We start from the raw sequence: 14,653 nt of genomic DNA, 5'->3' as shown, positions 1-14,653 counted from the left end.
CACACAGTAGGCCTATCTCACTTAGATGTCAGTGTTTCTGATGACCACTCGAGGAAACTATAGGTGACGAGTCTTTTTTCACGTTACAACTACGAGGTTACTGTTATTCCAAACTAACCGTGCCCTACCCACCCACGACCAACCACATCTTCTACTAAAAGTACTAGGCACACGCCAGGTGTAGGTCATGATTGTCACAAAAATACATGTTTTCTGGCTGTAGGCCTATTTAGTGTAGGTTTTCTCGGTCAAATTCGGCAAGTTAGCAGTCAATTTCATTTTCATGCGTTCTAATTAAAGGTGTTTTGCTTCTCCAGTTGTTACTGCGTTTCAAATTCAGAATTCGGCCATTCAATTTCGTTTAGACTAGAGTCGAGACAAATTCCTTTAGCACTCTGTTCAATTTAGCGTATCAACATTTTTTTTAAGACACAGACGCCTCAAGAAGCGTCTGCGAATTTGAACGCTGCTTTGATGAATTACTAACAAAACATTTTTTTAATCGAATGACGCAACATTACATTTTGACTAATCATAAAACGAAATCGAATGACCCTTCTCACTAGCATTCGATTTCGCGCGAAATAGAATAGCTTGATGGTTAAATTGGCTGTTCATTTTCCGAAATTGACCAAGAAACCCTATTCATTATAAAAAAAAAAAAAATGGCACTTTCGTTGCGCTCAGTCAACGGGGAAATTAATTTGTGTTTTTCCTTCTTAATAAAAAAGGGAACCCTTAAAAAAAATCAGGATTTCTTTTTTGAGGATGGCAATTCTAAGCAGACAAAATTACTTCCAGACAGCGAGGATACTAATTGTTGTCCTTAAATTAAAAGATTAAAATGGCAGTCGGTACGAAATTTTAGCTCTTATTAAATTCCACTCTGCCAGTCGGTAAACCTATTATGATGAGGCGAACCAACATGATCTGCATATAAAAAATAAAAAAAATAATGGAGGATGAAAAGTTCAGCGGTGGCGCTATTCATCAAAAGTGCACTCATGCACTATTTAATCCAAACACTTGAGGGCGTTGTTTACTGAGCTCATCTTGCAAACAACATGGCGTCCGGAATTTGTGCAACTCTTTTGAGGAAAGTAACGTCTATCATCCATGAAAGTGGCCAGAAGGTATTGTTTTTTCTCTCTCATGAAGTTGTTAGTAATTAAACACAATGTTTGTCGATGTATGTGTATCAATAGCTTAGGGTTGAGCACATTTCAAAGTTGTGTAATCATTATTTTTTTGACCAGGCAGCAACCATTATTTCTTATTTTGATTTGGTCAACTCAATGAAAAGTTGCTAAACGTGTGCTGTTGTTGTGGACTGGTGTGGTACGCATACGGTGCTCAATTGTTTTTTACAGGCAAGCAATATGGCATGGGGTACTACTAAAAGCTGACAACGTAAACAACAAATCCAGAGTGCCGACAACACGCCGACGACAACAAGTCCAGAGTGCCAACAACACACACTATATATATGTCATAAACATAAGTTTCAAATACCTCAAAATCAAATAAACCAAAGGATTATTTTATTTTTTAGAACTAAGCTTTATATAAACAGAAATCATGCAGAAATAAAATGGCAAAACCTTACGAAAAGTCTGAATTCTTAACCAGAAAAAAAAAAAACCAAACTCAGACGCCATCTTGGCTTAAAAAACGGTTTTCGACCAGTCCATAAAATATCGATACGGGTAGATTTAGCACTTACCAACAACAGAGGGCGGGCGTCATGTGAAGACCTTCACCACACTGTGTGCACAGTTGAAGGTCTTTTTTACATGATGCCGGCCCTTTATTGAGTTGTAAGTTGTAAGCGCCAGTCCATCTTGCCCGCATCATAAGGCCAAATAAAATAAAATACCAGTTGATCGTCCAAATTTTTTTTAAAAAGAGGAGAATGAGGGCCTTATTATTTACTATTTACTATTTTTTTTTCAAGATGGCCGCTTAGCACACTGCTTAGTATTTTAAATCAAACAGGCCACCAATTCTTCAGTTTGAATCAACCGCAAACTTATTTTATACCTTTTTTAGTTGCATGAGGACCTGTGTTACTGTTAACACTAACGCTAACACTGACAGGGTCGGATAACACTAACAAGATTTGCTGGTAGGCATTCACTAATACTGTTTTATGAAACAGACGGTTACAAGTGTCCGAGAGCATCACATTAGATTTGGGAAAAGCTCCTCACTCCTCAGCCAGTCCTTTTTAAAAGATGGATTTTTACAAAAAATTAAAAAAATAAAAATAATACATTGTAAATAGTAAAAAAAAAGATGCGGCCCCAAAAAGGATGCGGGCGGGGACGATCAACTGGTACTTTTTTTTATTTGGCCTAACGGACTAGTCGAAACACAATTTTTAAGCCAAGTTTTTTTCTGGTTAAAAATTCAGACTTTTCGTGTAGTTTTGACATAACATATTTGTTTATATTACAAAGCACACTTAGTTCTAAATAAGTCCTTGGTTTATTTGCTAGTAATTAGGTGTTTAAAACTTGTTGTTTGCGTGTTGTCGGCTTTTAGTAGGACTGATGGCATGCTGGCAAGGCGGCAGCCCATGCCAATAACTAGCCCAGGTTGAACTCCACTAAAATTGCTAGCTAGTCCCAGGGCAGGGCTTGCCCAGCGGTTGTACATGTATGTTGTCAGTGTCTGTTGCATGCACTCTCTGCACTGACCATCTGACGTTCTGTCGTCGATTTCACCAAACTTTTCTTACTTAGGATTAATCTTATTCTTAGGACTTAGGACGAGTTAAGTTCTGTATCCATAGACGTAGGATGCATTGAACCCATCATACAAGTTAGGACGAGTTACTCGTCCAAACTCGAGATATGATTAATCATAGCGTTTCATGAAATCAGCTGCTGGGCATGCTGGGTATAAAGTTTATTTTCCAACTACAAAGTAGCATGATCAGTAGCCTAATTCAGTGGCATGTGCAGACAATTTATGCAGATAAGAAAGTTTAACCATGGACAGATGGAGTGAAATAGACCAACCTTCAATGTTACAAAAGTAACAAAAATATATTTTTTTAATCCATCATTCTGGAAAACAAATTGCAGGTGCTTCCGTTTTAGACATTGTGAGCCCATGAGCATGCGCCAAAGGCATTAAAGCAACTCAACTGACTTCCACAAACAAGTGTTGTCAGGTGGTCCTGTTGCGCTTCTCTGTTTAATTTGTCACTTTTACACTTCTGCCAAAAAAGGGCATGGTGTTAATGGTAAAGTTCTGAGCGGTTCGTTTCGATAAATTACAGCGCCCTCTCTAGCGGTGAAAGTTATGACAAATCAAAACGAGAGAATCTGGCACTAAGACAAGGGGCAACAGAGACATCAATTCACATTCTATAATATCAAAATAAATGTTATCCAAAGTTAAAATTAAAAATTTTGATAAATGATAAGGGTGTCTGAGTTGTTAAAAAAAGCTACTGGCTTGCAGGGGTATAACCATTTAACTGTTCAATGTCGTTGTTGTCGTTTACATCTTAGTGTTCACAGCTTCCCGTCTTGAGTGTGTTCTCCCAACCAGACAGAGTGCCATCCAGACCTTACTATGCAGACTGGAAGATGCTCCGCGATGTCAAGCGACGGAGGCTCTTCAAGGAGTATGGCGTCGAGAGGAGACGAATCAACTGCATACGGAAGAACACCATCCTGCCAGATGAGCTTAAGGTACGTGTACGTTTACGACCAAATTTCATTACAGACTTCTTTGCTAAGCAATATTTGAGTCGGGGTACCAGTCACAACAGTGTAAATTTAATGGAATTCTGGCTGGTATCCTGTTTATGTTAAGCAATGCTTTTTTTGTGCTTAGCAACTTGTTTTTATGCTTACAGTTTTTTTTTAAGTTGGGCCCAGGAAGATAAAGATTGTATTTATCTGGGTGGTAATCAGCATAAAAGATTTTATGATATTGCAGTATTGGTGGTGATACAGATGAAATCACATTATAAATCATTTATGTGCAATTATTCTCAAAACTTTTTTTAAATCATAAAACAGTATTTGCTACGACGCGCGGCCACACACCCAAAGACCATGTTGTTAATCGGTAACAACTGGGTCCAATTTATTTGAATTTGTAAACAATCGAAACCTGCCTGTCTGTCATAATGTTGTATCATGGAGGTAGAAATGTAGCCATACATGTATGTTGAGATATAAAAGCAACCTTTTGTAGCAATGACTATTACAGTATACAAACAGGATGCCGTTTTCTTATGTTGGTGTTTCCGACCCTGTCCCCTTCAAACATAAGGTGGCTTGCCTCGCTACTCTCAGTGACCACTTGGTTCATATTTTTGTCAATATCACACCTCACTAGCTGTAAAGATCTGTTAAAAAATGGAAACAAAAAATGGAAAAGCAGACTCAAAACTTAAACACTGGAGCGCAGGCCTAAGGCCAGTGATTTTAAATTTAAAAACGGACAAGTTCGACAGTCTTGTGTTTTTCATTTGAGCAAATCGTGACAAATAAAAATGATCTTTAGGCCTAATTGTTGACTTGGAGTCTTACAAATATCGTTAAATTCTGTTGAGTAGTAATGTACGTAACCATACAATGAGGTCTTTTCTAGGGCTCGCTTTTCTCTAAAAGCAACTCAGGTGTTAAACTGTGTCATAAATTGGTTTCTTGTTTGATTCTGTTTTGGTAGAGGGGTCATTCCGTGTCAAATCACCCCAAAAAAAAGACAATTTTAAACCCTACCCTCTTTAAATTTGCTCAAATTATTGTTATGGGGTAATAATGGCTCAACAAGCTCAAATTTCAATTTTCAGCTCTATCCGATAAACGGTTTTCGTGCTACGGCATGCACTTTCTCGTTGATTTCGGTCAAAATGCGCCTGACCTCTGACATTCAAACAACCATAAATCGGTAACCATTGGGTCAAATTTGTTGAAATTGGTGCCTTTTGAAAGGAAATTGCATAAGCTTTCCAAATCTGCCATTACTTTTTTTGTAGGAACATGTTTAGGTTTAATAACCTATTGACCTTTACTTTGACCTTGGATTTGACCTTGTGGATCACAGGATCTGGAGATGAACTTCGGTGAAAATTTACTCCCATATGTTTTCTCAACAATATAAAAAAAATTAGAGATATAATAATTTTGGCTTGCTTTCAGGCTCCGCACAAAGTTGCCCTACTTGCTTATTCCTATTCAAAGTACATGTACATTACATACATGTCCATACATATGTATATCATGATGTTGCTAGAGGACCATAGCCTCACTTTGTAGGATATATTATTTGGATTTGTTTGAACTTAAGGGTTTTCATCCGGCGCTCCCCTTCTTCCTGACATACCTCATCCCCATCCCCACCTTATTCTCTTCACCCATTTGTTCGTACCTACAAATACTGGGACCTCCAAGATTCATGTTGATTGGTACTTGTTTTACAGTTTATCTTTCATCTTGACTGTCCTTCATGTATGACATGTCTTACTTTGTATGTGTTTGTATTTCAACTTTTTTTGTTGCCGACTAAGTAATAATATTACTAGAATTAGTAAACACCAAGTTAAAAATAAATGAAACAGTGGTTTGGGAAGCCTAGCTCAAGGAATTGTTTAATAGGCCCTTGTAAAAAATATGTGCCTCTATTTGTCAATATAAAACAACAAAATACAAATCTGAGCTGATTTCAAAGATAAAGTAAAACTACTTTATAACAACAATACCGTGCTTTACACAAACCAATTTACCTTGCTCTGCGAAAGACAAACATGACTTAACTGTAAAAACAAACACTAGGTGTTCGGCTATTGTTGGGTCAGTGTTTGAATAAATGAAACAAGTATTGTAAGTATCCCGTCAAATTACAAAGAAATCAAAACCAAACAGGTTTCTTGATGTGTAATAATTTTATGGAAAAAGCATCAAAAAGTGTACATTTCAACCTAAAAGATTTTAAATACTGCCTTTTCAAAGCAAAGCATTTTACAGGCGTTCCAGTTTAAAAAGGTCAACAAGTCAAGAGAAGGTCACCAACATACCCATTTTTGTGGAATACGTGAGGCCCTTTCATATGATGTATAGATTGTCAAAATAGATTTTGTGTTTGAGGAAACGTGAACTGATGAATAATGGCGACTGGAGAAGAGACTAACTAACCAGAAGGAAAATGTTTGTTGAAAATGCCTTCAAAACAGACTACGTACGTAAAGCCCTTTCATATGATGTATAGATTGTCAAAATAGCTTTTGTGGTTGAGGAAATGTGAACTGATGAGTAATGACGACTGGAGAAGAGACTAACTAACCGGAAGGGAAATGTTTGTTGAAAAGCCTTGAAAACAGACTACGTACGTAGAGCCCTTTCATATCATGTACAGATTGTCAAAATAGCTTGTGTGGTTGAGGACATAGGAACTTTTGCATAATGACGACTGGAGAAGAGACTAACTAACCGAAAGGGAAATGTTTGTTGAAAACACCTTGAAAACAGACTACGTACGTAAAGCCCTTTCATATGATGTATAGATTGTCAAAATAGCTTTTGTGGTTGAGGGTATTGGAGCTTATGCATAATGACGACTGGAGAAGAGACTAACTAACCGGGAGGGAAATCTTTGTTGAAAACGCCTTGAAAACAGACTAAAGCGAAGCTATTTATAGGAGAAAAAAAAAATTAAATACAAAAATAAATAGTACAAATTTTGGTCGCCAAGTGGTCTCAAATCCAAATACTGACTGGGCCCGATTTTGCTTTAACTTTAGTGATCGGTGTTATCAACGCAGTATGGCTGAGATAAAACCAATTAATTACATTTGAAGAAAACTGACATTATGTTGAGAACGCCTCGAAGGCAGACTAAAATGATCAACACGTGGTGCAGAGCGTGACTATGCTCCTCAATGCACCGCATGCTTACACGTGGTGACAAAGTACATGTACATGTAATTGTAAAATCTTTACGCGCAAACAATGGGGGAATTTTGTAGTTCTTTTTACATGAATTTTAGAATTTTCAACCTCGATTTTGAACCAGAAGACAAGATCAAAAAGAGGTCATGTCTGCGAGGCGTTTACGGAGTTTTTATTGACCTTTCCGATGTTGTATTGATTGTAAGAATCCCTCATGTAGATCAAAAGTTATGATTTTTTGAAAAAATAAACTGATGACGTCATCGTGACGTAACAACTTTTGCATCATCTACTGGTTATTGTCTACATGTGTACAAAGTTTCAACTTAATGCAAGCTTCGCATCTATGCTTTTTCTTGCGGACAATCGACAGCGAGAGGAAGAAGAAAAACCAAAAAAAAAGAAAAAACCGAACAATAACAAAGAGTTGTTCGGGCTGTTACCCGAACACCTAAAAATACATATAAAGTAGTGAGGACAAAGAACGGTCAGTATGTAAGGGTGGATTACTAGACCCAAAACAATGCATTGTATGTATTGCAATTGCAGGGAAACGTGAAAGGATAGGATTGGAGAGCAAGCTGCATCGGAACCAATTAACAAGAATTTATAAATATAAAGGTCATGTGGCTTACTTCGTATGCCTCCAAATTGCGCGCACACATCATCTTCAACATACTTTCCCACGGTGTGTGTTGTAGAGTGTTTTATTGTGAAGGAGATTGAAACAATGAAGACCAAAACCGCCTTCTACAGTCTAACGTTGATTGTCGGACTGCTGTTGTTTGGAACGGGCTACTTTCTACACCGGCGAGTAGCAGACAATTTACTTCTGGCACAACGGGATGTCTACGAGACAAGACTTGGTGTAAGTGGTAGTACTACTAACATCACAATAACAGGACCAACCATCGAGATGACCACAGTAGAACCAGTCGTCAATCCCCATCTGTTTAATTTTACAATACGCAACCAAGCTGCCTGCTTCAATAGGAGCAACTCAAACGGAGAACTCTTCTTGGTTTTGCTAGTCAAATGTGCGCCGTTCGAGAAGTTGGACCGGGAGCAAATCCGGAAAACTTGGGGAGGTGTGAAGGAGGTGCTCGGTAGACGGGTCCTGACGATGTTTCTTCTGGGGGAGTCAACGGACCCCATAATTCGGAAACAAGTTCAAGAGGAGGACAGTACATATCACGATCTTATCCAAGAAGATTTCATCGATAATTATAAAAATCTGACTTACAAGAACATGATGGGACTGAAGTGGGTCTCGATGTACTGCCCTCAAAACAGCTTTGTAGTCAGTGTAGATGCTGACATGGTGATAAATATTGTTACACTGGTGAAACGTCTGTCCACAATGCCTAAGACTAACTTTGCCGAAGGACATCTCAGGACAGATACCCCCATAATCAGGAAAAAGAAACATAAGTGTTTCGTGCCAAAGGAGGAGTGGGCCGATAATTTGTATCCACCTTTTCTCATGGGCGCTTGCTACGCAATGTCTCGAGATGCAGCTGTGGGTGTCTTCGATGTATCGAAATATATACCATTCCTTCGTCTTGACGATGTGTTTGTGGGGATCTGTTTGACAAAAGCCGGTGTCCAAATGAGGTATTCACCACTGTACCAGCAATATGTGAGTGTGGAAAATGCCTTAAAAAGAGGCATTGGGATTGGGATAGCTCACAACAGGGATCATCTCAAGCAACCAGCGCTCAAACTGTGGCACAAAATGGTTGGATCACAAATTCAGGACATGTCAAAATGATAATAATGGCCCTCTGTGAACAATCTTTCCCACATGGGCCCAATTTCATAGAGCTGCTAAGCACAAAATTTGCTTAACATGAATTTTCTTCCTTGATAAAAACAAGATTACCAACCAAAATTCCACATGATTTCCAGAAAAAGCAAACAACAGCTGAATACCAGTAACAAGCAAAATGTAACAAATGGAAATTTGTTTGGTAATCCTATTTTTATCAAGGAAGAAATTACATGCTAGGCAATTTTTTGTGCTGAGCAGCTCTGTGAAATTGGACCCTGGACTTCTGGGATTGAGTCGTGAACTTTGTCACTGCGGCGAAATATGAATGCCAAATCCAAAATTATTACACTACTAAAACTTTAGGATTCTTCAAAACATGAATATTTCTAACACAGGTGAAATTTGGAGGAAATGTTTTTTTTTTTCGGCTCACGATTAATTAAAACTATGTAGCTATGTGTTTTATATAATAGTGTGATTTTAGTACCACAGTGAAAACACCGTCTCAGCTGGTGTACTTCTAACATATATTATGAGCAGATCAATGGGGGAAACAGTTTTGGGAAATATTAGTTTTAACTGGAGTCAATTCCATTTTAGGCTTTTTGTTATGTTAGGGCCCGCGTGATCGCTAATAATGTGGGGGCGTTTTTCGTGCCTGGGATGCAGAAGAATAACCACAATCTAAGACTTGAATCAAGTCTACACCTCGTCCAACTCCGATTGTATTAGTCAATTCAGGCATCCTCTTCAATTTTATTTTATGTAACAAGCAACATTATTAATTTACTGATTTTATTTAAAAAAGGTTAATGGCTGTTTGCAAACTGCGTCCAACTAACATTACATGGTGTACATGTACTTGCAAAATAGTGTTACTGGCCTCACGTTTTGACCCTACTAAATAGCTACGTGAGAAGAATGAGACAATAAATCATGAATTCAGTTCAAAAGGATAAAAGTTTGTTTTCGTCATATTATTCATCAAACTATAAGCCTTTACATAATTAAAATCTTCACAACAAAATGTATGTATGGAAGGTACCAGACAGCACGTCACGGAGCCGAGTTGAAAAGTGACAACACCAAAGTGCAAGCATCAGCCGTGAAGTTACATTATATATGATGGTTATTGTGAAAAGGATAAAAAGGTTGTTGTCGCCACAACCAACCCCCTTATATTCAAAGAACCATGTGAATCTATTCAAACAAACACAACCTTCTAAAGAATATCCATGCATAGATTTGTCAGGTGCATACAATTATGTCCCAGCCAGCACTGTGATTTATGTGTGTGTTTTACTAGTTTCCTCACTCCCCAACCAAAGTGACTACAATACGTCTCTATTGAATAACAATGGTATATTTCGACATGGTTTTTATTTTCAGCTTTTCCATAGATCCTGTTTTTTATGACTCCCAAAAATGGCCGACCGTGTTAGTTCGCAAAGTAAAAGGAAAACCACGCAATTTCGAGGCAAATTTGTGTGGATCATTTTACAACATCTTTCCAACCATTATGTATTTTATAACAAACGGTTACAAACGCTTTTTATAGACCAACTCGTCCGATCCAAGGCAACATGTTCATTTAACGCATATAATGTTATTTACATAAAATAAGAAAATACTGGAACCCAAAACTGGGCTAAGCATATACTAATTATGTATCGTTTGGAACCCACGTAACATCTCCTGCCCTAGTGGTGCCCGATCCAAGGCGTCAAACATGACTTAAAGCCATTGGACCCTTTCGGATAACAGTGTTGCCCAAGGCCCACACTTTGTGTATCACAACTTCTATAACAAACCTGTGAAAATTTAGGCTTAATCGGTCATCAGAGTCGGGAGAAAATAACGGGAAAACCCACCCTCGTATCCGCGCGTTTCGCCGTGTCATGACATGTGTTTAAAATAAATCCGTAATTCTTTTGACCCAGAGGTGCTCGGTCCAAGTTGTCAAACATAATGATAATGAAGTAAATTTAATCACAAAAAATGGAACCCCCATGAGCGGGCTAAGCACGGGCTAATCATACTAATATTCTGGTAGCACCATGTAATGCTTTACAAGGTGCTGTGGCGCAATTTTGCTGCCGATCGGACCAGGACCACTGGGGCGAAATCCTTCTCTTTTCGATAAGTACACTGGGTTTCGTTTATATGCGTTACATAACACATGGGACCAACGGCTTTACGTCCCACCCGAAGGACGAAGCAATGGTTAAGTGACATCATAATTTTGTAAAGATAAAAAACTCCTTAACATCTTTTGACCCAGAGGTGCTCGGTCCAAGTTGTCAAACATAATGATAATGAAGTAAAATTAATCACAAACAATGGAACCCCCATGAGCGGGCTAAGCACGGGCTAATCATACTAATATTTTGTAACCAGTGGAACCTACTTCATATCTTTGTCTGGTCAAACATCATTTAAAGGGGCATTACAGTATTACATTTAGTTTTAGCCCGCAAACGTAAAGTTAAAAAGTAATATAAAGACTAGGAAATAGAGTGTTCTCATAGTGGTGCACAAGGTTTGATACACACACATCTCAACGCGTGTTCAGGCTGTTAAGTCAACTTCTTAGTTTCTGTAAGTCGACTTGGTGGGATAAATTATGTCAGTTAGTCGACTGATCATTTTATCTAAGTCGACTTGGTGAGATGGATTATGTCAGTAAGTCGATTTACCATTTTATATAAGTCGACATAAATTATGTTGTTAAGTCAACTGATTGTTTTGAATAAGTCGACTTAGCAAGATAAAATATGTCGGTAAGTTAACTTATTCCATGAAATAAGTCGTCTTGATGAGATAAATTATGTGGGATGGCACTCCTGGAGCTCCGTACTATGCTCCTCAATGCACCGCATACTTACACGTGGTGACCGCAATGCACCGCATGCTTACACGTGGTGACAGTTACATGTACATGTAATTGTAAAATCTTTACGCGCAATCAATGGGGGAATTTTGTAGTTCTTTTTACATGAATTTTAGAATTTTCAACCTCGATTTTGAACCAGAAGACAAGATCAAAAAGGGGTCATGTCTGCGAGGCGTTTACGGAGTTTTTATTGACCTTTCCGATGTTGTATTGATTGTAAGAATCCCTCATGTAGATCAAAAGTTATGATTTTGTTGCAATAATAAACTTTGAATTAGTGTATCTCGTCAACTGATGACGTCATCGTGACGTAACAACTTTTGCATCATATACTGGTTATTGCCTACATGTGTGCAAAGTTTCAACTTAATGCAAGCTTCGCATCTATGCTTTTTTATGCGGACAATCGACAGCGAGAGGAAGAAGAAAAACCAAAAAAAGAAAAAAACGAACAATAACAAAGAGTTGTTCGGGCTGTTACCCGAACACCTAAAAAGTCCTTACATCTGCATTATAAGTAGGCCTCCTGATAAGTACATTTTGTGTGAAACACAATACTAATTTTTTTTTTTTACCCATACAACGATGTGTGTTAGCAATGTATATTCAGTACTTTCCCGAGTCCTGTGAACAAATATCACAGGCATGTTACTGGGGTGGGATTCGAACCCACAACCCTTGCAATTCTAGAGCAGTGTCTTACCAACTAGACTATCGAGGTTGCCCGATAGTTAGAGGCAGTTCGAATCCTATGTTTTGGCAGCGGGTACCGCATAAGAGATGTTAAATTTGCATCGGGGATAAAGAATATTAATTTTGGTTTGAACCCATATACCGATGTGCGTTTAAAACACTGTATACTCGGTACTTTTTCGAGTCCTGTGAAAAAAAAAAAACACAATAGATTTAATCCCACCAATATTTGGGGATGCATTTCTGTTTCAGTGTTTCATGCAGATATCTGCTCTGCGGCATAAAATACTCATCCACAAATATTTTCCTACCCCACTAGGAGATAGCAGACCGTGAGATTGCCGCCTTTCCGAGGGACAGTTGCTGGATACGACAACGCAACCGCTGTGCAATCACCTCCAGACCTCGCTCCGTCTTGCCCCGCTGGAGACTCAGTCGTATTGTGTGGCGCCAAGTTGCTGATGCCAATCATATGTCCGGAGTGCAGAGGTCATCTTGGTAATGACCTCTTCACAAAACAGTGCTGCAAATGCTAATCATATGTCTGGAGTGGAAATGCAGGTCATCTTTCTTGGACTTGACCTCTGCAAAACTGAAGAGGTCGTCCTGGTAATAACCTCTGCAAAACAGTGGAACTGTTTTTAAACAGTTTTTAAAAGTATTGCGTATGTAATAGTGCATGTCTGGGTGGAAATGTCATCTTGTCTGGGATGCCCTCTTCAAACAAAGTGGAAGTGTTTAAATACTGCACATAATGTTTGTCTGGAGTAGAAAGGTCATCTCGGTAATGACATCTGCAGATAATGACTCGTGATCATCTATGTAGGTTATGACCTGATCATTGACATGTGTAGTAATAGCCTGTGATCACCTTGGTCACGACCTCTGATCTTACTGGTAAGACTAACCTCTGATTATCTTGGACCTGTGATCATCTTGGTAATAACTTGACCTCCAATCACCTTGGGAATGACCTCTGATCATATTGGACCTGTGGTCCTCTTGGTTAGGGCCTCTGATCATTGCTGTTATGACTTCTGCATAGTTTGTGTTTAAGATGTGTTGGGCCTAATGTACCAATGTTTACAAACCTGAATGGTACTGGATAAGTCATGATTGTTAGAAACTCTCCTGCATCTTTAAGGGTAATTAAAAGCCCTTGATGTTTGTTTTTTACAACACTTCAATTGCATTGCTGGACTTTCCAATGCCACAAGCGACTACACATACATGTGTAAGTCATGTATTGTTGGGACATGTACGTTCACTGGTTTGGCATGTAGATATAACTTTCCAACGAATTAAACTTCAGCCAAAGTTCATTGACTGATTCTTGATACTAGTATAAAAAATGTAAACATTGTTTTACATTGTGAGAGGAATGTACTGTTTACACTTTTGACCAGTCTGGCGTTTAAAACCAGAAAGTTTAGTATGATGTCCATTTCTTTTACCATTTACTATACTGAAAATTTAAATGTCAGTATCAAAACAAATGTACTGATGATTTGAAATAAATTGATTAAGATGGTAAGAATACATTGTTAACAATAGTGTTCTTTGTGTAGAATGAGTCTTATAGTTCAAAGTCTTTATCATCCCTGTTTTGAAGGTAAGGTTGTACTATCTTTGGAAATTACCCCAACGAGATTGTTCTTTAATCTTTCTATCGGAAAGCTTGCTATATTTAAAGATGGTAGTTAGCATCCTTCAAAATTACTTTCATCAGAAATGGCTTTGTTGATAGAATTGTATGTAACATTTAAGTTGGATTTTCAGATTGGTCAGGGTGTCATGGTTGAGTGGTTTAGAGCATCAAATTTCCGATGGTTAAGTCTTCAGAGTGTGGGTTCGATTCCTGGTTGTGACACTTGTGTCTTTGAGAAAGAAGCTCGACTATAATTGCTTCTCTTCTCCAAGGGGATTAAATCCTGTATTTGGAGGTCGTGCTTTGCGTGAACTGTTTTCCAATTAAGGACAGTGGACACTTTTGGTAATTGTCAAAGACTAGTCTTCTCACTTATTGTATCAACCCTGTGAAAATTTGAGCTCGATCGGTCGTCGAAGTTGCGAGAAAATGATGAAAGAAAAAACACAAGTTGTGTGCGTTTAGATGCTTGATTTAGAGACATCAAATTCTAAACTTGAGGTCTCGAAATCAAATTCGTGGAAAATTACTTCTTTCTCGAAAACTATGCCACTTCAGAGGGAGCTGTTTCTTACAATGTTTTATACCATCGACCTCTCCCAATTACTTGTTACCAAGTGAGGTTTTATGCTGATAATTATTTTGAGTAATTACCAATAGTGTGCAGTGCCTTTAAAGACATCAACCATAAATTGCTTCTCTGTATCCAGGTGTACAAATTAACCTGCACAATGTTT

The 14,653-nt window shown here is 38.2% G+C and overlaps 2 protein-coding genes across 2 annotated transcripts; both read left to right on the top strand.

Moving 5' to 3' along the window:
- The first annotated feature begins 1,028 nt into the window (after positions 1 to 1,028).
- Positions 1,029 to 13,787, top strand: LOC139949782 (small ribosomal subunit protein uS14m-like). The gene is made up of 3 exons (XM_071948322.1): positions 1,029 to 1,133; positions 3,522 to 3,704; positions 12,588 to 13,787. The coding sequence occupies exons 1-3, from the start codon at positions 1,065 to 1,067 to the stop codon at positions 12,768 to 12,770; spliced, it is 435 nt and encodes a 144-aa protein (XP_071804423.1). The 5' UTR covers positions 1,029 to 1,064; the 3' UTR covers positions 12,771 to 13,787.
- Positions 7,503 to 8,682, top strand: LOC139950043 (beta-1,3-galactosyltransferase 5-like). Its single transcript, XM_071948674.1, has one exon. It carries the CDS (start codon positions 7,552 to 7,554, stop codon positions 8,680 to 8,682), a length of 1,131 nt encoding a protein of 376 aa, XP_071804775.1. The 5' UTR covers positions 7,503 to 7,551.
- Positions 13,788 to 14,653: the final 866 nt, after the last annotated feature.

This window comes from Asterias amurensis, chromosome 17 (genome assembly GCF_032118995.1).
Source record: "Asterias amurensis chromosome 17, ASM3211899v1".
Taxonomy (NCBI): domain Eukaryota; kingdom Metazoa; phylum Echinodermata; class Asteroidea; order Forcipulatida; family Asteriidae; genus Asterias; species Asterias amurensis.
This window is presented reverse-complemented; position numbering and strand designations above follow the sequence as displayed.

Excerpts from the sequence above, each read along its gene's own strand:
- LOC139949782 (XM_071948322.1), top strand. The coding sequence starts at position 1,065 with ATGGCGTCCGGAATTTGTGCAACTCTTTTGAGGAAAGTAACGTCTATC. Across the intron at positions 1,134-3,521 it reads TCCATGAAAGTGGCCAGAAG|TGTTCACAGCTTCCCGTCTT; the intron begins GTATTGTTTTTT and ends TTTACATCTTAG. Across the intron at positions 3,705-12,587 it reads TCCTGCCAGATGAGCTTAAG|GAGATAGCAGACCGTGAGAT; the intron begins GTACGTGTACGT and ends CTACCCCACTAG.
- LOC139950043 (XM_071948674.1), top strand. The coding sequence starts at position 7,552 with ATGCCTCCAAATTGCGCGCACACATCATCTTCAACATACTTTCCCACG.